At 64.8% G+C, this 21394-nt stretch overlaps 4 protein-coding genes across 7 annotated transcripts in view; all 4 read left to right on the top strand.

Annotated features, from left to right (window-relative positions):
• GHDC (GH3 domain containing) overlaps positions 1–10760 on the top strand; it is a 15549-nt gene extending 4789 nt beyond the window's left edge. Inside the window, exons 1-6 of one of the 3 annotated variants that reach the window (XM_021377925.1) lie at positions 7–119; positions 4859–7345; positions 7449–7652; positions 7843–7918; positions 9579–9688; positions 9917–10760. In XM_021377925.1, coding sequence (XP_021233600.1) covers positions 114–119; positions 4859–7345; positions 7449–7652; positions 7843–7918; positions 9579–9688; positions 9917–10102 — 3069 coding nt within the window. In that variant the 5' untranslated portion in view covers positions 7–113 and the 3' untranslated portion in view covers positions 10103–10760. Of the gene's footprint in view, positions 1–6; positions 120–2259; positions 2833–4858; positions 7346–7448; positions 7653–7842; positions 7919–9578; positions 9689–9916 lie in introns of those variants that run through there. The other 2 variants (XM_021377924.1, XM_021377923.1) reach the window with 2 other exon arrangements.
• Positions 10903–12318, top strand: HCRT (hypocretin neuropeptide precursor). Its single transcript, XM_021377926.1, has 2 exons — positions 10903–11350; positions 11759–12318. The coding sequence occupies exons 1-2, from the start codon at positions 11330–11332 to the stop codon at positions 12179–12181; spliced, it is 444 nt and encodes a 147-aa protein (XP_021233601.1). The 5' UTR covers positions 10903–11329; the 3' UTR covers positions 12182–12318.
• LOC110388540 (potassium voltage-gated channel subfamily H member 4-like) lies at positions 12619–20285 on the top strand. Of its 2 annotated transcripts, XM_021377933.1 has the most exons (11): positions 12619–12744; positions 15089–15322; positions 15420–15551; positions 15824–15951; positions 16636–16879; positions 16993–17150; positions 18068–18275; positions 18399–18593; positions 18729–18928; positions 19105–19354; positions 19439–20285. In XM_021377933.1, the coding sequence occupies exons 1-11, from the start codon at positions 12669–12671 to the stop codon at positions 19885–19887; spliced, it is 2274 nt and encodes a 757-aa protein (XP_021233608.1). In that variant the 5' UTR covers positions 12619–12668; the 3' UTR covers positions 19888–20285. The 2 variants fall into 2 exon arrangements, with proteins under 2 accessions (XP_021233608.1, XP_021233607.1); XM_021377932.1 differs by having other exon boundaries at positions 19105–20285.
• The window catches only part of LOC110388418 (potassium voltage-gated channel subfamily H member 4-like), a 2698-nt gene continuing 1441 nt past the window's right edge, over positions 20138–21394 (top strand). The window contains exons 1-5 of the mRNA XM_021377645.1: positions 20138–20200; positions 20282–20497; positions 20569–20858; positions 20940–21046; positions 21116–21352. Of these exons, the coding sequence (XP_021233320.1) occupies positions 20138–20200; positions 20282–20497; positions 20569–20858; positions 20940–21046; positions 21116–21352 (913 nt within the window). The remainder of the gene's footprint in view (positions 20201–20281; positions 20498–20568; positions 20859–20939; positions 21047–21115; positions 21353–21394) is intronic.

Below are 21394 nucleotides of genomic sequence, written 5' to 3'. Positions count from 1 at the left end.
CCAACGGGCCCCGCGGCGGCGGTGGCGGCAGCCCCGGTTCGGGCTCGGGGAGCAGCAGCCGCGAGGACTCGGCAGAGCGGAGCCCCGCGCCCGCCGCGCCCCGTGCCAGCATCATGAAGGTGAGAGCCCGTGCTCTGCCCCGACCCCCCGCTTCCTCCCGGTTCCCCCCCGCGGGGGGCTGCCCTCGTTGTTCGCCCCCTCCCCGGGCTCCGGGCGGCACCTGCGCAGGACTCGGCACTGCGGAGCGCCTCGGTGGGCCGAGCCCACCCGGTCGGAGCGGTTGTGCGCCGGTTGCTGTCGCCCTTGCTGCCCCCCGGGCACCCCCGGGCCGGGGTCCGCTGTGTCCCCGGGCGGTGGCAGAGCGGCTACGGGAAGCGTCAGACCCCGCTCCCGGTGTACGGCTGGTGCCGGGCACCGCTCCCATCAGCGCTGGCACCGGGTTACCCGCTCTGCCCGCAGCCGGGGTCCCCCAAGGGCAAACCCGGCTCAGGCTTTGTGCGCTCCCCGGGCCAGGCCCGTGCTCTGTGCCTCGGGGAATTGCGCCGTCCATCCCCTGCTCGTGAGCTCCCTGCATGGCCGTGCTGCCCCTGTGCTGGGCACCGCATGGCAGCATCTCCCCAGCCTGCAGGAGGGCACCCATGGGTGCTGGCTGCTCCTGGCTCTTGAGCATCCGCTGAGCTCCCTCCTGCAAAAGCGCTGAGCCTCAGGCCCAGCCCCTGCCACCTCCCAAGGAGTCAAGCTGTGGCCGGGTGGGGGCATCAAGGGGGCTGTGGGTCAAGGGGGTCCCCCGGGCTCCCCATGCCAGTGGGCAGCGGGTCATGTGTGTGATTTTTCTAAAGCAGCCCCCCTAATTGTGCTTACGTCGGCGTTGCTCACTGACACAATAGGTCGCGTCCGCCTGGGACCCGCCTCCCCACTCCTGGCAGCCTATTTTAAGCTGATAGAGCTCCAGTACTATTAATACCTTGTGTGGGGGCTGCTCCGTGCTGCCTGCCCTCTTGCCCCAACGACCTGGGCTTTGGGGACCTCCTGGATGGCGAGGACCCCTCCCCAGGCTCCATGGCACCTCGAGGGCCATCCGCTCATGGTTTTCCCAGGGGACCTCATGAGGTCCTCAGTCCTTCCCACAGCCCCTGCTCTGTCTGCTCCCCACGGGGATGAGCAGGAGCGCGTGGAGCTGCTTCACCTCTCCTCGCCTCTCTGCTGTGCGCAGCCCTGGTGCTGCTGTGCGTCACCACAGGGTTTGGCCTTTGGTGAAGGTCAGGTGGCCCCGAGCCAGCACTGGAGGGGGCACTGCCAATGGAGGAGGTCAGCCTGGGACGGCGTCCCCAGCCCCTCCTGGTCTGACACATGGCTCTTGGTCCCTGCAGGCCTGGTTTTTCCCTGCTGCTGAAAGGCTGCAGGTCCCTGTCTCTGTGCGGCGCTGGATTCCACAGCCCTGAGTTCTGTAGGCTGAGCCCCAGGCACCACATGGGCTGAGCCCATGCTTTGAGTGAGGCTGGTGGGGACGGTGGATGGGCATGCTGCCTGTAGGAGCACACAGGCATTGGCTGCTTGCACTCCTCTGCTATTCCCTGTTTGGACATGGCAATCCTGCCCATGTCCCCAGGGAGGCTCTTATGTCCCCAAGCAGGAAAGGGGGATGAAGTACATCCTCTGCCATTTAGCAGCAGGGACTCTGTCCAGGCTCACGGGGAGCTGCTGCCTCTCCAAACGCCAGCCGGGTCTCTGCGCACCACCACGTCTGTGTCCCCATAGGCAGGGCAGGAACTGGGGAGCAGCTGTCTGGCCCCAGCTCCCCGGAGGATGCTGAGACTGTTCCAGGGCTCTGCGTGTCACAGCCAGCCTGGCCCCCACGGGCTGCAGTTCGGGCCGAGATACCCACTAATGTTGGGCTGCAGGCAGCAGGGCAGGCAGACCCTGCCTGGTGACTAAGTGGAAGCACATGTGGGAAGAGTTGCGGGCTCTGTTATTCTATGGGATTTCCAGAAAAGGTTGGAGGAGTGAATCTGAAAGTAGAACCAGTGTCTGTGCTGGGCTGGGGGAGCCCGGGGCTGGCCGTGCCGGGCAGTGCCATTGGCCCCATGCAGTGATGGGAGGGCGGCTGTGTGGGGACACAGCGGGGAGGGCGGTGTCCCCATGTCCTCCTGGAGGACCTGCTCCCTGCTGCTTCCCGTAGTTGGAGGCAGGAAGTCTTGGTGAGCTGGGAAGATGCTGGAGGGGTCCTGGGCCCGTTCCTTCTCACTGCAGACTGTGACCCTTCCCAGCACCCTGCTGTCCGTCCCCTCCACATGGGGCCATCCCTCGCTGTGCGAGCTCTGGAGCAGTGCCTCGCTCTGCATGGGGCCCAGGCTCTGCAGCCCCTCTCTGGGAAGTGGCAGCTGGTGCAGCGGGGAGTGGATGTGTCACTCGGTCTTCTTGGCAGGGAACAGATGAGTGGAGAAGAGCCCTGGCTGTGCCTGGCCTCCCGCTGCCTCTGGTGCTGGCTGCCCACACCCCACTCACACTGCCCAGCCTGGGCCAGGGCAGCAGGGAGAACCGGGACACGGGACGTGGCGCATGGCTACGGATGTGTCATGCCCCATTTAGAGTCAGGAACAGCCGTGTCACCAAACGCAGCCGTGCCGGGTCAAGGCGTCCTGCTCCTCTCCGATGGGCAGCAGAGCTGCAGCTCCTTACAGTGCACCTCAGCCCCAGTGGCTTTCAGTTCCTCTATGTCCTGCTGTTATGTGCCACTGCGCTGCTGGAGACTCCCCTGGGGATAAAGGGAAGGGAGCAGCAGCTGGGCAGGTCCGTGACCTGATGGACCCATCCCTGCACTCATTTAGCCGGGTAAGGAGCGGGGTCACGTGGTGGCTGAGATTAGGGTTGCTGCGCTTGCCAGGGCACTAATCACTGGAGGTAATTGGCTAAAGTGCAGCTTAGCACACACTGCAGAGCCAAGCAGGGTGTGGGGAGCTGGGTTTGGACGTGCTGTCCATGCCCGGCCGGGTGCCGGCAGTCGACATTGCAGTCAGCATTGCCATGGGCATGATGGTTGGCCAGGCTGCGTGGCTGCGATGCACACAGCAGCACTGTGCATGGCAGTGCTGCCCTGTGCTGGAGCCGTGCCCTGTGGCTGGGATTCTTTGTGCTCCCCGCAGGCGGTGGCGGGGCTCTCCCAGCCGCAGGCACCGCGTCCTCCCACCCTCGCTGCTGACCTACTTAGCACTTCGGAGCTCTGCCTGTCCCACTGCTGCCCGCACCTGGCCAAGCACTGGGCACAGAGCAGCACATCCCAGCTCAGCAAGCTGAGTATGCTGGAGCAACATGCTACTGGGAGCAGCGGCTCTGCTCACCCTGTGCGTGAGCCCAGTGGACAGCTAAGGGGTGAGGCCACTGGGCAGCTGGGTGTGAATGCGTGCAGCTGCAGCAAGCACTGGGAGATGCTCGAGCAGCGCATGCTGTGGTGCACACCAAGGGCTCTCCTGAGCCGGTGCTGAGGGCTGGGTTTGCTGCCTGTGGTGGGCAAGGGCAGGCTCCGGAGCAGCTGGAGGCAGGTCCCGGCAGCTGCTGGGTGCGAGCAGGCCCCCCGCCCCGCGTTTCCTTTCCGGATGGATTTCCTGTTTTCTGCGCTGGGGCCCGGTACAGGGGTGGGGTGCACACCGGGCTGGGTGTGGGTCTGCAGGGCCTGCAGGTCCGGCCCCAGCACAGGAGCATGGCTGCACTCCCTGCTGCCAACAGGGCCACCTGCGAGCGGGTGCTTGGGTCTGGAGCTGCGAGGCAGCGCCATGCTCAGATTGCTGCTCACAGGAAGCATCCTGGCAGTGGTGTAGAGGCTCAGCCCTTACCATGAGCCTGATGCTGAGCACTCTATGCCCAGCACTGAGGCTCAGCCTTGGGGTGAGCATCCTCTCCCTGCCTGGGGAGGCTGAGCTGAGTCCCTAGATGTTCCCATGACTTCTCCCTCTGATCCAGCAGCATCCATCCAGCTCTGGCATGGGGATGGGGACATGGGCTGTTTTCCCCTTTCTTGGTGCATCATTTCCCATGCACCCTTGGCTGGAGCTGGTTACCTTGTCCTGATTGTCCTTGGTTAGGGCTGCCTGGACCCATAGAGCCAAATACAGACCCTTTGGGATGAAACGCTGTGGTATGCATGCCTGGGCTGCCAGCCTGTGCTGTAGCAGCTCTGCCATGGAGATGTGAAAGCTCTTGGGGTGCTGGAGGGGACCCTCTATTGTCCACAAACCCTGCCAGCTGGGAAGAGCCTGCATGTGCCGGAGTCACCACCAGATTAGAGGTGACTCACCATAATCTTGAAGAAGTGGATTAAACCTCCCTGCTGCACTACTTAATGAAATCCATCCCATAATATGCACCCGGCCCTGCTGTTCCCCATCCCATCCCCCCCTCTGCTTCAGCCCACTGGTGATAGGGTCTTCCCTTCCCCACCCTGGGGATCCCTTCCTGCACTGCCCGGGATTGGTGCCTGGAGGTGCTGGGGACTGGTGGGCACGGGGGGTCCTGCCGGGGCCTTTCCCTTCCAGCATCTGCAGACCCGGGAGTGCCTGTGCATGGCTTTGCCCCCGGTGGTGAGCAAGCGGTGGGGCAGGATCCGGCTCAGGGCCGGGAGCAGGAAGGAAGGAAGGAAGGAATGCGGAGTTAAAATAAGCCTGGCAGTGGGGGAGGCCCCAGCTGGAGCTAGCTCCTGGCCTCCAGGGCCAGGGGAGAGGGCCCAATGAGTCCAAGGGACTTTGCATGGCATGGGGGCTCCTGGAACCCCTCACTGCGCATCCGGGCTGGGGTGGGAGCCTGGGGGATGGGGAGTGCATGGCGCCTTGCCCTGATGGCTCTGCTCCTTCTGCCACCCTGGCAGGACGGCTCCCGGCAGCGGCCTATGCAGAAGAAGACGGTCTCCTTCAGCACGATGCCCAACGACCGGAAGATAAACAGCGCGGCCGCCTGCATCTCCTTCATGCTGGAGGGCTGTGAGCTGAAGAAGGTGCGCTCCAACTCCCGTATGTATAGCCGCTTCTTCGTGCTGGACGCTGACATGCGCTCTGTGCGCTGGGAGCCCTCCAAGAAGGACTCAGAGAAGGCCAAGATTGAGATCAAGTCGGTGAAGGAGGTGCGTGTGGGCAAGAAGACGCCCATCCTGCGCAGCAATGGCCTCTCTGACCAGTTCCCTGATGAGTGCGCCTTCTCCATCATCTATGGAGACAACTACGAGTCCCTGGACCTGGTGGCCAGCTCAGCCGACGTGGTGAGCGCCTGGGTGATGGGGCTGCGGTACTTGCTGTCCTATGGGAAGCACACGCCCGAGGCCCTGGGGACTGGCCACCCCAGCCTGCGCACCTCCTGGATCTCCTCCGTCTTCGAGCTCGCTGACCTGGAGAAGAACGGCCGCATCCCCGTGTCCCGCGCCGTGCAGCTCATCAAGGCGCTCAACCCTGGCATGAAGGTGTCCACCATTGAGCTGAAGTTCAAGGAGCTGCAGAAGGCCAATGAGTGTCCCGGCACCGAGGTGGCCTGTGACCTCTTTGTGGAGGCATACTGTGAGCTCTGCACCCGGCCCGAGATCTTCTTCCTGCTGGTGCAGTTCTCCAGCAACAAGGAGTACCTGGGCCTGAAGGACCTGCTGACGTTCCTGGAGGTGGAGCAGGGCATGGAGGGCGTCACGGAGGAGAAGTGCTTGGAGATCGTCAGCAAGTACGAGCCTTCCAAAGAGGGCCGAGAGAAGGGCTACCTGGCCATCGACGGCTTCACCCGCTACCTGCTCTCCTCCGACTGCTCCATCTTCGACCCTCAGCACCGCCGGGTGTGCCAGGACATGGCGCAGCCTCTCTCCCACTACTACATCAGCTCTGCCCACAGTGCCTGCCTGCTGGAGGACAACTTCTGGGGCCGCTCGGACATCAGCGGCTACGTCAGTGCGCTGGGGCTGGGCTGCCGCAGCATCGAGCTCGTGCTGTGGGACGGCCCCGAGGGCGAGCCCGTGGTCTACACCAGCCCCTCAGCCGCATCCTGCGTGCCCTTCCGCACTGTGGTGGGGCTGATTGACCAGCACGCCTTCGCCGCCTCCGCCTACCCACTGATCCTCTGCCTGGTGGTGCGCTGCTCGGCCGCCCAGCAGCGCCTGGCCGCCCAGTGCCTGCGCAAGACGCTGGGTGAGAAGCTCTATCTGGAGCCGCCCGACCCCGCCGCCTCCTACCTGCCCTCCCCGGAGCAGCTCAAGGGCCGCATCCTCATCAAGGGCAAGAAGCTTCCGCCCGGCTGCGAGGACAGCGAGGGGGAGGTGTCGGACGAGGAGGAAGGCCGGGAGCTGGCACGGAGGCTGGGCCAGGAGGACCGCGAGGCGGCGGAAGGGGGGGTCCCGCGGCGCGTGCGGCTCAGCCGTGAGCTCTCGGAGCTGGTGAGCCTCTGCCAGGCCGTCCCCTTCCAGGACTTTGAGAGCTCGCGGCGCGGGCAGCGCTACTGGGAGATGTGCTCCTTCAGCGAGGTGGAGGCGGGCCGCTTCGCCAATGAGTGCCCGGCCGAGCTGGTGAGCTACAACAAGCGCTTCCTCTCCCGCGTCTACCCCAGCCCCATGCGCATCGACGCCAGCAACATGAACCCACAGGACTTCTGGAAGTGCGGCTGCCAGATGGTGGCCATGAACTACCAGACGCCGGGGCTGATGATGGACCTCAACGCGGGCTGGTTCCGGCAGAACGGGGCTTGCGGTTACGTCCTCCGCCCAGCCATCATGCGGGAGGAGGTCTCCTACTTCAGTGCCAACGCCAAGGACTCCCTACCTGGGGTTCCCGCACAGCTCCTGCACCTCAAGGTCATCAGCGGGCAGAACCTGCCCAAGCCGAAGGGCTCGGGGGCCAAGGGGGAGGTGGTGGAGCCCTACGTCTGCGCTGAGATCCACGGCATCCCAGCTGACTGCGCCGAGCACCGCACCAAGACAGCCCTGCAGAGCGGGGACAACCCCGTCTTCGATGAGAGCCTGGAGTTCCAGATCAACCTGCCCGAGCTGGCTGTGCTGCGCTTCGTTGTGCTGGATGACGACTACATCGGGGACGAGTTCATCGCGCAGTACACCATCCCCTTTGAGTGCCTGCAGCCTGGCTACCGCCACGTCCCGCTCCAGTCGCTGGCTGGGGAGCCCCTCCCCCACGCCACCCTCTTTGTGCACGTGGCCATCACTGACCGCCGTGGCGGGGGCAAGGGGCACCGCCGGGGGTTGGCGGGGCGCCGGGGCCGCCGGGTACGCGAATATACCTCCACCAAAGCCACTGGCATCAAGGCCATCGATGAGGTCTTCCGGACGGCCACCCAGCCCCTGCGGGAGGCCACTGACCTGCGGGAGAATGTACAGGTACTGGAGCCACCTGGCACCGAGGGGTCTGGGGAGAGGCGATGCTGGGCTGGGGGTGCTGGGGTGCTCCTGGCCCCAGTCCGATGCTGCTCTCTGCCCGCAGAATGCACTGGTCTCCTTCAAGGAGCTATGTGGCCTGACACCCGCCGCCAACATGAAGCAGTGCATCCTGACAGTGGCTGCATGGCTGCTGCACAGTGACAGCGCACCCAGCGTCACCCTCAACCTGGCTGAGCAGTACCCCCCCATGGAGGCACAGGGCCCCATCCCTGACCTGCTGCGCAAGGTCCTCACTGCCTATGAGACGGTAAGTGCTGGGACAGGGTGCTCTGGGTCCATCCTGCTCTGCGGTGCTTGCCTGCAGCCCTGTGCACCAGGGAGACCCAGGACGGGTCCCATCCTGGAGCAGGGAGGGCTGGCTGGGAAGTGCTCTGCAGGCATGGAGTGTGGGGAGCACGGGGGGCTCAGGGCTCCTCTCACTGCTCTGCTTTCCTCAGATGATCCAGACCAGCCGGACGCTGATCGAGTCCGCTGACGCAGTGCACAGCAAGCTCATCCAGGCGCAGCAGGCAGGTGGGTCTGGCGTGCATGTTCCTGGGGTGCTGAGTGCTGAGTGCTGCACCTCTGAGCTGCCTGGGGATGCTGTCCCCTCAGGGATCTGCTCAGAACAGCACCAGGCTCCGGAGCTGTGCACAGCAGTGTGCTCACATTTCGTTCTGTGCATTGCACACCTGCAGTGCACAGTGGAGGACAAGTGGTGCACGCATCGGTGCTCAGGGTCAGCGCCTGGCTGGCTCGGGAGAGAGGTTTGTCGGGGCAGCCCAGGGCTCCGCTCCGCGGCTTTCCCATGTCCTGGCCGTGCTGTGAGGAGTGGTGCAGGGAGCTGCCCGGTGCCTGCAGTGAGGGAGCACTGCTGGGGCCGGGGGGCTGTGGGGGGGCTGGGAGGGAGCGCACGGAGCGGAGGAGGCTGATGAGGAAGCGGAGAAGAGTCATTAGCTGCCAAACGCCAGAATATAATTAGCATCAGAAATAACAGACTGAGGCTGACGGTAGAAGTGGCAACTGAGTGTTATGACTTAAAAGACACATGGCTGAACCCACACAGGCAGGTGCTGCTGGCAGCCTTACCCGGCCCTGGGCCCCATCCTGCCCCATTGCTGCCCAGCACCGCTGCCCCACTCCCAGGACTGTGCTTCTGGTAGGCACTAATGGGCAACGCCAGGGTCCTGTGTGCTGTAGAGGCATCTGTGGCTGCTCCGTGGGGCTGTTGGCCCCAGGGCTGTGCAGGGGCACCCTGCGGGGCTGGGGGGCTGCCAGGTGCTGGAGGGGATGGGGAGGAGGGCGTCCATGCTGTGCCACCCCTACCAGTGCCAGCTGCTGCCAGCAGCCTTGTTTGTTCCTTGGCTGCATTGAAGCCCAGAAACCTCCCCAAGCATTTGGCTTTGAACTCTGCTGCTGCTGTCAGTGACGGGGAGCACAATGAGGAGGTTGGGGGCACAGGCTGGGGTGAGAGCTGCACCTCCTGCACCGCTTTGGCTGTGGGAGCCCTCTGCTGTGCTGCAGGAGCGAGCACTGCCCCGTGTCCCTTGTCCTCCTTGGGGGCAGAAGTCTGGGGTGTGCTGACCCCCACACTGGGGGCCTGCAGCCATGACCTCTGTGCCTGGATGCTGCTCCCTGAATTCACCCCGTGGTGCCATGGATGAGCTGCAGCAGTGCGGGTGCTGTGGGGTCCAGGGCTGCCGCCGGCGGAGCTGGGGGTGCGGGGAGGGGGTGAGCTGATTGGCAGTGTGTGGGCGAGCAGGCGTGTGTGGGAGCCCTCGTGTGGGCCCAGAGCCAGTGCTGCGTCAGGGAGGAGTAAATTTAGCACCCGCTCACGAGGACGTCATGCGGTGCAGTGTGGGGGCACACGCTCCAGCACTGGGGGGTCCGACTGCTCCTCTCTGAGTCCCTCTGGATGGGCTGTGGTGTGGAGGGGCCATGCCTCTGCCTGGGGTCACTGCAGCCAACCCCAATCCCAGGGCCTTGGGATCCAAAGCCAACAAGGGCTGGGGGTGAGGTGGTGACAAGGTGGTGGGGGATGTGTTGGGACATCATTCCCTAAAGGGTGGGGGCTGGGGGCTTCTGAGGCTGCCCACGAGGTTCTCTGCTGGGTGAAGGAGGTCCCGTCCCCCATGGCAGTGGCTGTCCCCATGCACCATGGCGCTGAGCACAGCTCTGTGTGCCATGTGCCCAGGTATGGACTTCCACAAGGAGCTGCACCGCATCGAGGCCAAGGAGGGGCTGCGGGGACGGAAGCTGCAGAAAGCGCTGGAGAGCTTTGCCTGGAACATCACCGTCCTGAAGGTGAGAGGAGCACGCTGCACTCCTGTCCCCCCCGCGCTGCTGAGCCTGCTGGTGTGCAGGGAGGAGGACCGACACTGAGGGGTGCTCCAGAAGCACAGGCCAGTTGTGGTCCATGATGAGCCTGTGCCCAGTACATCCCTGTGGCTGTGTGGCATGGCTGTGCTCTGGTGGCACAGAGGGACCCAGTGCACGTGGCTGTGTCCCCTGATGCCTTCTCCCCCCCGGCAGGGCCAGGCTGACCTTCTCAAGCACGCCAAGGCAGAGGCACTGGACAACCTCTGGCAGATCCACAATGCTGGGCAGTCCTGTGGCATTGGTAGGAATGGCTTGGCCTCACCGGAGCCCTCCCGGCTGCGCGCACCGCTGGAGCCCATCCCCGAGGCAGAAGGAGGCAGCGATGCAGCGTCCTGCTGACCCTGGCCTGGGGCTCGGGTGGCCCCCATGGAGCAGCCTCGGCTGCAGGAACAGGGACTAGAGAGTCCATGGCGTGGCTGGGGATGGGAACAGGCAGGGTGCCGAGGGGCTGCAGTGAGGCTGGTGCAGTCATTCGCCTGCCTGCGGACCCACCCTGGGCACTGCAGGGAATTGGGGGGGCCTCACTCCTGCCTGTTCCCTCCAGCTTCCCAGGCATCTTCCATCTGCTTCCAGAGCAGGTGCTGTGCTGTGGGGCCGGAGGGTTGGGCTGCTGGTACCCTGCTGTGTGCATGCACCCCTAGCCGCCCCAGATGTGGGCTCCGGATGTCAGGGCTTCAGATTCTGCCTTTGCCAGCCCTGGAGACAGCCTTCATGGCTGGAAGGGGCCTGGCCGACCCCTGTCCCTTCTCCCAGGGTCTTCCCAGGTGTCCTCAGGCCCCTGCTGGGCAGAGGGGCTGGGCAGGCACCCGTCGGGCAGCTGGCAGTGGGTCAGGGGCTGTGGGACCACTGCAGAGCGGAGCTGCCGGGGCTGTGACCCCTGGCATCAGGGAACTTGTCCTGAGCTTGTCCCACGGGTGAGCACACCGCAGGTGCGGGCTGAGAGTGAGGGGTGGTCTGGGGCTGCGGAGCGCTCTGTTTATAAAGTGTGTGAGACTCACGCTGTGCCCTGCTGTCCCTCTCTGTGCTGGGGATGGGGTCACCAAATGAGACGGGTGGCAGCGACAATGAGGGCACCATCCTTCTGCCCGTACCATTTGCACCGGCCCCGCACGTCATCGCAGCACGCAGCCGGCGGCTGCCCGGCGCCCCTTTGTTCAGGTGGTAATTAGCCTAATGGGGCCGCGTGGAGCTGACCCGTGAGCTGCCGTTGTTGGGAGCGGTTGGCGCTTCCCCCGGCGCTGACCTTCATGCGGCTTTGTGGGGCCGCGGGTCCCTCAGGTAATTATGGCTTCATTAGTGCCACACGCCCCGGTCCTGCACTGCACCCACATAATACAGAGCCACAAATGAGGGGAAAGGCCTGACCGGTCTCCGAGCTACCGACAACAAAGAGCGTACATCTCCCAGAGACCGGACGGTATTTTTGGCAGCGCTATTGTGCGGGGGCCAGGGGCTGGGGAGGGCTGCCCCTATAAAACCCCGGTGCACGGCTCAGGGCGGCTGCGCTCCTCAGCTCCAGTGGGACATGCACCAGCGCTGCTTGGCCACCTGAAGACACCCGAAAGGATGGAGGTGCCCAACGCCAAGGTGGGGCTGGGGGTGGCCAGTGGCACTGCTGGGGTCTTGCAAGAGCTGGGCAGGGGGCTCAGCCCTGCCTGGGTTCCCTGCGTGGGTGTGGGGTGCATACTGCATGCGGCATCACGCTTTGGCACAAGCCAAACTTGGGTGCTCCTTCTGCTCTTCCCGTTTGGTGATGAGGGGAGGGTGCTGGCTGTGTGCCGGCACAGGGAAGTGTTGGTGAAGATACCTGCAGCCAACTCCTGCTCACAGTGTGGTTTTTGGGCTGGGATGGGAGGGGAGGAGTGGGTCTCCTTCGGGTCCCCTCTGCCCCCCGACGTGCCCCATAGAGGCAATGCTGTGGGTGCTGCCGCAGCGGAGAAGAGCAGGCGGCCTGCAGGGTGGGAGCTGAGCACCAACGCGGCCGTTCTCTGGCAGATGCAGCGAGCCACCTGCCTCCTGCTGCTGCTGCTGCTCTGCTCCCTGACCGGGGCCCGGCAGAGCCTGCCCGAGTGCTGCCGGCAGAAAACGTGCTCCTGCCGCATCTACGACCTCCTGCACGGCATGGGCAACCACGCCGCCGGCATCCTCACGCTGGGCAAAAGGAAGAGCATACCACCAGCCTTCCAGAGCCGGCTGTACCGCCTGCTGCACAGCTCCGGCAACCACGCAGCTGGCATCCTCACCATGGGCAAGCGTGAGGAGCTCCCTGGCACCGCCTGCCACGATGCACCGAGCTGCGCTGCGGGCACCCAGCCGACGGTGTCCCCGAGGGGCACGGCTGCCAGCCCCAGGGAGTGCCAGGAGCACGTTGAGAAGGACCTGACCAAGAGCTGGGGAGCGGCAAAGAGCTTTTACTGAGATGGGTGGGGGGCTGCGGGGCAGAGGAGGGTCCCCGGGTGGATCAGCGTAAACAGCACTTTTAAATGCCTCCTGTGGCCCTGGCCAAGGCTGCTCGGGGCACCTGGCCTTTTACAATAAACGGTAGCCTGATGTCACCCGGCTCTGCCTCATCCCTGGAGGGGCCCGGAGGCGCGGCTCTGCTGCGGGGCTGGGGTCCTGCTGCCGGCCCCGGCCCGAGGATGGGTTCCGCCCCTCCCCGGGTGGCCGTTGCCTCCCGGAGCAGCGGGTACCGAGCTGGTCCCGGCGCGGCGTCTCTCGGGGCAGAGTCGCGCGCTGCCGAGCGGCTGCCGGTGCCCGCCGGAGCCGAGACCCCTCCCGGTGCCCGGGGCGGGGCTCGGGGCGGAGCCGAAGCCCAGGGCGGGCCGGGCCGAGCCGAGCCGGGTTTAACCGCGGCGTTGGGGCAGCACCTGCGGAGGGGCCCGGGGCGGCGGAGCCCGGCGGGACGATGCCGGTGATGAAGGGTTTGCTGGCTCCGCAGAACACCTTCCTGGACACCATCGCCACCCGCTTCGATGGCACACGTAGGGCTGCGCCCCGGGACCGCGGCGGGGGGCGGGCGGAGGGAGGCGGTTCCCCTCGGGACGGCACCGGAGCCCCCGGGGCTGGGCGGGTCGCGGCCCCCCGCGCTGTCGGTCCCCCCGCCGGGATCAGTCTCCCATGCCCCGTGCAGCCCCCGAGCCGGCCGGGAGGGTCCCATTCCCCTCTCAGCACCAGGGACAGAGCCCGGCCGAGGCTGACGGGGGTCTCCGCGCCCCTCCAGCACCGACTGCCCCAGGAAGGGCCCGGGAGAGGCGGTCCCAGCCCGGGGCTCGCCGTGCAGAGGGCAGCGTCCTGCTCTGCTCCAGCCCCGTTTTCCCGGTGCCCTGTGCGACAGTAGCTGCCAGACCTGGAGTCCTCCAGGGCTGGGAGTAGGGGGCTGGGTGCTACCCTGGGAACCCCTGGCACTGGGGGATGCCATGGGGTGGCCGTGCAGCACAGCACGCGCCTGTTGCACCCATGGCACATGGCACTCTGGCCATCAGTGTGGTTTGGAGCTTCAGAGCCCCGGTGTTGCACTGTGCTGGCCCTCGGTCCCCACCTCCTGGAGTGTAGGTGCTGGGCTGGGCTCTGCCTGCCCCAAGAGCACCTCATTTGCTTGCAGCAGGCACTGGATGATCTTTAAGGTCTCTTCCAGCCCACGCCATTGTATGGAGCTGTGTCCCTGGGAGATGTGGGCGCCGGCAGCAGAGTGCTATGGCAGAGCGTGGAGTGGGGCCCAGCACTGCCCATTCTGGGGCCACTTCCCGCATCTGGAGATGCTGGAGCACTCCTGGGAGCTGCGCTCCTCCTTGTCTCCATGTCCCTGTGCTGGGGCCAGGACAGATGAAAGCCCTGGCATGTTGGAGAGGGGATTATGTGGGGGTGCAACATGCCAGCTTCTGGCAGCGCTGGCACCACGCAGCCACCTGGGGATGGGCCATGACCAACACCAGCCCTGTGCCTCCCCAGAATCTCCCAGTCCTCCCTGGGTTCCCATCCCTTGTGATGCTGGGACTGCTGCTGACGATGCTTGGAGTCTGGAGCATGCCCACACTGAGGGTTTGCCCCACGGAGTGAGGGTGGCCAACAGCATCCTGCCTTCGATGGCTTGAACCCGCCCTACGGGTGCTTTTAAATAGTGTCTGGCTTTGTGGGTTTGATGTATCTCTTATCGGCTTTATCTGCCATGGAGAGGGGCTTTAGCTGCAGTGATACGTGGCACGACTTAACCCTGCCTCTCCCACACAGCTGCTGCCTAAAGGCCCTGCACTGCTCATCCAGAAGAGCCAGCCCCCCAGTCCCCTTCATGGCTGTGCTGCTCCCCAATGAGAGTCTTCTTTTCCTTTCTAATAACACACCCTGGACACAACAGTAATCCCAGCTCCCCAGAGCAAAAATCTGGCCTTAGTCACAGCTATTTTTGCTTCTCCAAGCTAATCCGGGGTTGAGCTGTGCTGTGGTGGCCCTGCTGCACCTCCCATTGCACCAGGGCTATGTGTGGCTCCCTGCTGCCCTTGCCCAGGCTGCTCTGTCCTGGCATGGCTTTGCACTGTAATCTGCTGTGGGCCTCCCCCTCCTGCGCTGTGAAATGGGGAAGATGATATTCTGGGTGCTGGGGGAGTGGAATGCAGGGCTGCTGGGCTGAGACCCTTGGGCTTGAGTCCGCATCTGGATGGTGGCCCCTGTTCTGCCCTCGGTGGGTGCAAACACAGACCCCGCTGTCCGTGAATCCCACTTCCTTGCTGCCCTTGTGCGCACCCTTCCCTGGGCTAAAGCACAAAGCCATCTGGCTGGCTGGCACAGAGCCTGCGGCCAGCGCTGTGCAGCCCCACTGGCAGAGCCCGGCCTGGAGCAGTCCTGCAGGGCAGGGATGATACTGGGAAGCCATGAGCCCCGCAGTGCTGTGACAGCCAAGAACACTGCTCTTCCACACACCTCCATCCTTCCCTGGCTTGGCGTGGGCTCAGGGCTCAGTGACATTGCTCCCACCCCTCTTCTGGGGCAGGGGGCTGCAGGGGCTGGCAGCACCTGGCCGCGTTGGCTGTCCCCTGCTAAGCTCTGCACCCGGCAGGGAGGTGGGAGCAGCAGATGGAGAGGGGGAGGCGTGGATCACTTCACGTGGGATCGCGGCTCATTGCGAGGGGAGCCAGGGGCCGCAGTGAGCTCCTTCCCCTCTCAGTGCAGTGGGGCCAGGCTGGGGTCCTAGAGGGAGGGGGAGGGAGAGCTGGCTCCTCCTTCCAGGTGGACACACAGATGGGGTGGGATTTCTCGGTTACCCCTACACTTTGGATGCAGGGCCCCCCAGAACAGCCCTGAGCCCTCAGGGACAGCTGTGTCTCCTTTCAGACAGCAACTTCATCCTGGCCAACGCGCAGGTTCGCCGCGGCTTCCCCATTGTCTACTGCTCTGACGGCTTCTGTGACCTGACTGGCTTCGCCCGCACTGAGGTGATGCAGAAGAACTGCAGCTGCCGCTTCCTCTGCGGGGCCGAGACCAGCGAGCCCGTCCTGCAGCGCATCGAGAAGGTGCTGGAGGGCAAGCAGGAGCAGCAGGCCGAGGTCTGCTTCTACAAGAAGAGCGGTGAGTGGCATGGGGTGTGGGGCCCCGGGGGCAGGTCCAGACAGGACTCAGCCCTCAGAGGGGCTGTCCTCCCTCCCCTTTCTTCTCCTCCAAACAGGGGCCGCGTTCTGGTGCCTGCTGGACATCATGCCCATCAAGAATGAGAAGGGGGAGGTGGTGCTCTTCCTCGTCTCCTTCAAGGACATCACGGAGAGCCGGGGCAAGACCCGTCCAGGAGACAGGAAGGAGGGTGAGCCGTGGTGGTGGGATGGGGATGGGATCCAAGGATCACAGCCGTGTGTGCAGTGGGCATGTGGTGGGGGGTTCCAGCTCCAGCTGCTCCTGCCTGGCATTGTGTCCCATCTCCGTGCCGGGAGGGACCCCAGGACCTCTCTGAGCTTCAGGTGGCTGCCAGGGGAGGGGATGGGAGCAATGAGGCTCATTCCTGCAGCTGCAGGGGTGAGGGCCCGCCCTGATGCAGCAAGGCAGCGCTTCTACTATCCCAGCTTGTTATCTCTGCAGAGAAGCAGAGGAGCAAGAAGCCCGGCAGCTCACACCTGCGGGCGGCACGGCGGCAGGGCCGGACCGTGCTGCACCGGCTCAGCAGCCAGTTCACACGGCGGGACCGCGGTGAGATGAAAATCAACCGGGTAAGGAGCTGGGTGTACACAGAGCCTGGCACTGCCAGAGTGCTCTCCTCATGCCATGCACCTCACTGTCCCCCAAGGCATAGAAATGCCCTCGATCCCAGACACCTGCACCATGGTCTGGTGCAAAGGTTCTTGGTAGGCAGTAGAGCAGAGGGTGCTGTGGGGAAAGCAGAGCTTTTAGCAGCTCTTGCATGTTGACTGTCTTCTGCGTGAGCTATGGGGAAACCCAGGTGCCCTGGGGAGAGCTGTTACCAGGCGCTGAGTGCACGAGCAGTGGCTCCCAGCAGCAGCACACTGTGCCAGCCTGCTGCGGGGATGTGGGGGCAGCCAGCAGTGCTGAGCCCAGGAGGAAAGGGGCAGGGGGTGCAGCAATGCTATCAATGCCAGTGCAGAGGGTGGTGGTGGGCTCTGCCCACTACACACGAATTTGCATGTGGGGCTGTTCAGGGCAGCGGCTGGCACTGCCAATGGATTGCTGTTAATAGCATTAGTGCAACATCAATTTATGGCAGTAATTGGTTATGCTGTGCCTGCCTTTGGGCTGACCTCAGTGCAGCCTGTGTGCTACGTGCCTCGCCAGACATCTGTGTCCATCACCGTGTCATTGGGTCCAGGGGCGTCCCAGGAAAGGGGGTCCGCAGAATGGGACTGTTCCTGTGCCACCGCTGCCCTCTGCTCCCCCAGAATGTGTTTGAGAACAAGCCGTCCATCCCTGAGTACAAAGTAGCCTCGGTGCAGAAAGCCCACTTCATCCTGCTGCACTACAGCATCTTCAAGGCCCTCTGGGACTGGCTGATCCTGGTGGCCACCTTCTATGTGGCTGTCACCGTCCCCTACAATGTCTGCTTCACCAGCATGGAGGACAGCCTCTCGGCCGCGCGCAGCACCATCGTCAGCGACATCGCGGTGGAGATGCTCTTCATCCTGGGTAGGTCTTTGCCCGGGGACGAGCCCCCACCTGGGGCACGAGGATGTCCTTGGCCAGCCCAGCCCCCCAGCTGCAGCGGGGCACTCAGGGCCGCCGTGCTCCCCCTGGGGCAGACATCATCCTGAATTTCCGGACGACGTATGTGAGCCACTCAGGCCAGGTGGTGTATGAGCCCCACTCCATCTGCATCCATTACGTGGCCACCTGGTTCTTCGTGGACCTGATTGCCGCGCTGCCCTTCGACCTGCTCTACATCTTCAACGTGACTGTGGTGAGGGAGGGGAGTGGGGCTCTATGGGAGGAATCTGCTCTGGGTCTGTCTGGGAGACAGCGCGGGGAGCGGGGGAAGCTGGAATTGCAGCTATAGAGGGAAGCCTCCCACACGTCTTCATTTAACCAGAGGCAGCTTCAAGTGATTCTGACTGACAAAGCAATGCTTCAGGAGCTGCATGGGCCCGGAGCAGGTCTGGGTCTGTGCTACTCTGCGTACACATGCAAGTATGCAAGTACCTTGCACACACACAGAGCACTGCAGCCAGGGACACTGTCCCGGGCCCCATTACAATCCTCTGTGAATTGCAGAAGGGAGAGGAAGAGCAAGGCAAGTGCAGGCTGTGGCTGTAGTTATTGGAGACAGAGCAGTAATGCAGGGAAGAAAAGAGCACTTGGGGCTGGAACTGCCCCCCCAAGCCAAGCGTGGGTCTGCTTATGTCCCAGCAGTGCTGCCAAGCAGGAAAACAATCTCAGCCAAGTTTGGTGTCCTTAGCATCACTATGCACTCGAGCCATCCAAACCAGCCTAAACCAGGGCATCTCTGGCTCCCTTTGACCAGAATATTTGCAGGCAAGACACAGTATCTTGCTGCGGTTTCCCTTTGCAAAGGAGATTAGATCTGCTTTCTGCCAGCACAGCTTCACCAGCTCCATTCCCTGATAGCAAACCCACTGCTCCCTGCTTCCTCCTGCTGCAGGCTCTCCTCCTCCTCCTCTCCCAGGTGGCTCAGTGCCCTAGCTGTGATGCAGAAGGAAGGCTGCATGGTGGGGAACGCTTCCCAGCCCGTTCTATAGCCCATGACCCTTCTGCAGTTGTGGAGAGCGGTGGAGGGCTTCTGCCCCAGGGGGAGGTGCAGGTGTCCTTCCCAGCCCTTCCTGCAGCTCTGCCAGGTTCACCCTCCTGCCTGCTCCCCAGACCTCACTGGTGCATTTGCTGAAGACGGTGCGCCTGCTGCGCCTGCTGCGCCTGCTGCAGAAGTTGGACCGCTACTCGCAGTACAGCGCCATGGTGCTGACACTGCTCATGTCTGTGTTCGCGCTGCTGGCCCACTGGATGGCGTGCATCTGGTATGTCATCGGCCGCAAGGAGATGGAGAGCAACGACCCGCTGACCTGGGACATTGGTGAGTGTGGGCACCGCACTTCTGGCTAGCTCCTGCCTGCAGAGCGCAGCCAGGGCAGGGCTGCAGCTGTGCTGAGTGGTGGCTGCCCCTTGGCGAGCGCTGACCCTGGGCTGTGCTTGGCAGGCTGGCTGCACGAGCTGGGCAAGAGGCTGGAGGCTCCCTACATCAACAACTCAGTGGGGGGCCCCTCCATCCGCAGCGCCTACATCGCCTCCCTCTACTTCACCCTCAGCAGCCTGACCAGCGTGGGCTTCGGCAACGTCTGCGCCAACACCGATGCCGAGAAGATCTTCTCCATCTGCACCATGCTCATCGGGGGTGAGGCGGGTACCCGGGTGGGAAGGAGGTGGGGTTGCAACTACATAGCTGCATCCTTCAGCCCCACGGTGCCAGAGAGCGCAGCCCCTCCTGGCCCTGCCCCCCCGTGGGCTGACACTGCCCCCTGATCCCCAGCTCTCATGCACGCCGTTGTCTTTGGCAACGTCACGGCCATCATCCAGCGCATGTACTCGCGCCGCTCACTCTACCACACTCGCATGAAGGACCTCAAGGACTTCATCCGCGTGCACCGGCTGCCCCAGCAGCTCAAGCAGAGGATGCTGGAGTACTTCCAGACCACCTGGTCGGTGAACAACGGCATAGATGCTAACGAGGTAGGAGGGTTCGGCAGGGCTGGACCTGCCTCTCTCCTGCACCCAGGGCCAATGACAGGAGTGCAGGCATGTGCGTGTGCATGTGTCCATGTTCTGCTGCTGAAGAGATCAAAGCTGTGCCCAGGGGCAGGGCGCAGGGATGCTCCATTCCCCCATCCCGGCTCCTCTCTCCCCAGCTGCTGCGTGACTTCCCCGACGAGCTCCGTGCCGACGTGGCCATGCACCTGAACAAGGACATCCTGCAGCTGCCCATCTTCGAGACCGCCAGCCGCGGCTGCTTGCGCTCCCTCTCGCTGCACATCAAGACGTCGTTCTGTGCGCCGGGCGAGTACCTGCTGCGGCAGGGCGATGCGCTGCAGGCCAACTACTTTGTCTGCTCTGGCTCCCTCGAGGTGCTGCGGGACAGCGTGGTGCTGGCCATCCTGGGTGAGGGCTGTCCCCACAGCACCTTGCTGCCCGCCCGGCACGGGGCTGGCACCGCCATAGCCCCTGCCCCATCCCCTCCTGCAGGCAAAGGGGATCTGATCGGCGCCGACCTGGCCAGCAGGGACCCCGTGATCAAAACCAACGCGGACGTGAAGGCGCTGACCTACTGTGACCTGCAGTACATCGGGCTGCGCGGGCTGCGCGAGGTGCTGCAGCTCTACCCCGAGTACGCTAGCAAGTTCGCAGTGGACATCCACCAGGACCTCACCTTCAACCTGCGGGAGGGCAGCGAGATGGAGGTGGGTGCGTGTCCTCCCCTGCAGGCCCCTTCCCGTCCTCGCGTCCCCAGAGCTGGGAGCAGGGCTGGGGCTCTGCGTGGCCGGGATAGGGAGTTCGTCTGCTCCGTTCTCGTGCTCCTGAGGCTCCGTGGCTCTGCTGCCCCGTGCAGGTATGTCCCGGCGGCTTTTCTCAGCTCTGTGCAACCCGGGCACTTTCAAAGCCAAAGCAAGAGCGTTTGCAGCGGAGGAGTCTGAGGTGGACGCGGGGCTCGGAAGTGGGGTGGGAGGAGGTGGTGGGTAGGTAGCAGGGGCACAGCACCCCCGCAGGAGGCGGCCGAGTTGAGTTCCGGGAGGTTCTCTGCGGCACAAAAAGCCCCGCGTCCCCTGGCCATCGTCTCCTCCCCCTCGGTTCGGAGCAGTGTGCCCCCCGGCACCCACCACCCCCAGGGCAGGGCGGAAGGTCGCTCTCTGCACCAAAGAGCTTTGCCTCTCACTTGAGAGAGGTATGAACAAACGCAGGCGGATGCAAGCAAAGCGCATTGTGTCCTGCAGGAGCCCTGTTCTGCCCGTGGGGAGGTGCTGTCCTGACAGCGGGGTCTCGGCCGTAGCTCTGGCTGAGTTCTGGGGCCCAGCACAGCACTGAGAGCAGCAAAGGACAGGGAATGGGCGCGGGCTGCGAGCTCCGAGCCCTGGAGCCCGGCCCGGCGCTGCGGGACCGCTGTTTGCGGTCGGGCTTTGGGCTGCCCGGGGGCACAGAGGGCTGCGGCCCGATGTGGGCACGGCTCTGCCCGCTGAAGCCTCCGAATCTCTCTCGCAGGGGCTCGGCCGCTTCGCCCGCTCTCCGCGCCTCTCGCAGGCATCGCAGGTTCGTGCTGTGGGGTGTGGGGAGCCGGGGGGTACGGGGAGCAGCCCTGACCCCTGCGCCCGCACCCGCAGCCCCGCTCGGACAGCGGCGCCGGCCCGGAACAGCCCCTCCCCTGCATCACGGAGGACGAGGAAGAGGCGGATGAGGTCTTCCAGCGCTCGCCCGCCGCCGTCGCCCCCCGCGAACCGCTGCTGCCCCCACGTAGCAGCCCCGCACGGCTCCCTGGCGCTCCTCGCGGAGAGGAGCGCGGTAGCCCCACGGCGCGGCCCCGGGGGGAGGCGGGGGGCGGCGGGGGCCGGAGGTCGGCTCGGCTCCTCGGCCCCTCCCTACACGCCCCTGGGCCCCCCGAGCTCAGCCCCAGGTAAGGCCGAGGGCTGCACGTGTCCGGGGGATCGGGTGGACACGGCGAGGTCGAGGTACGGTCCTCACTGCCCCCCCGCAGAGTGGTGGACGGGATCGAAGACGACGGGGGGACCCGGGAGGCGCGAACCTTCTGCTTCAGCGCCGCCCCTCGGCTGCAGGGCGCGTCCAGGGGCTCCCAGCCACCAGGTACGGCCGCGCCAGCGGGGGAGGGGGGCAGCGAGGGGGTCCCAGCGACGTGTGGTATCTTCCCGGCAGGGACTGCGGAGCGCGGCCCGGCGCTGGCGGCGGAGGTGGAGGCGGCGGAGCGCAGCATCATGCGGCTGAGCCGGGAGGTGCGGGGCCGCCCGGGAGTGCGGGTCTCACCCGCCCCGTCGGGGCTCACCGCTTTCCGTCCCCGTTGCAGATCGCCCACCTCAACCGCGAGGTTTCGCAGCTCGGCCGGGAGCTGCAGCGCGTGCTGGAGCTGCTCCAGGGCCGCCCGCCGCCCCCCGCGTGCCCTCGTCGCCCGCCCGGAGCCTCCTCGCCGCCCTCCCG

Source organism: Numida meleagris, chromosome 26, assembly GCF_002078875.1.
Source record: "Numida meleagris isolate 19003 breed g44 Domestic line chromosome 26, NumMel1.0, whole genome shotgun sequence".
NCBI classification, from domain to species: domain Eukaryota; kingdom Metazoa; phylum Chordata; class Aves; order Galliformes; family Numididae; genus Numida; species Numida meleagris.
Note: the sequence above shows the minus strand (reverse complement) of the source record. Positions and strands in the feature narration are given on the sequence as shown.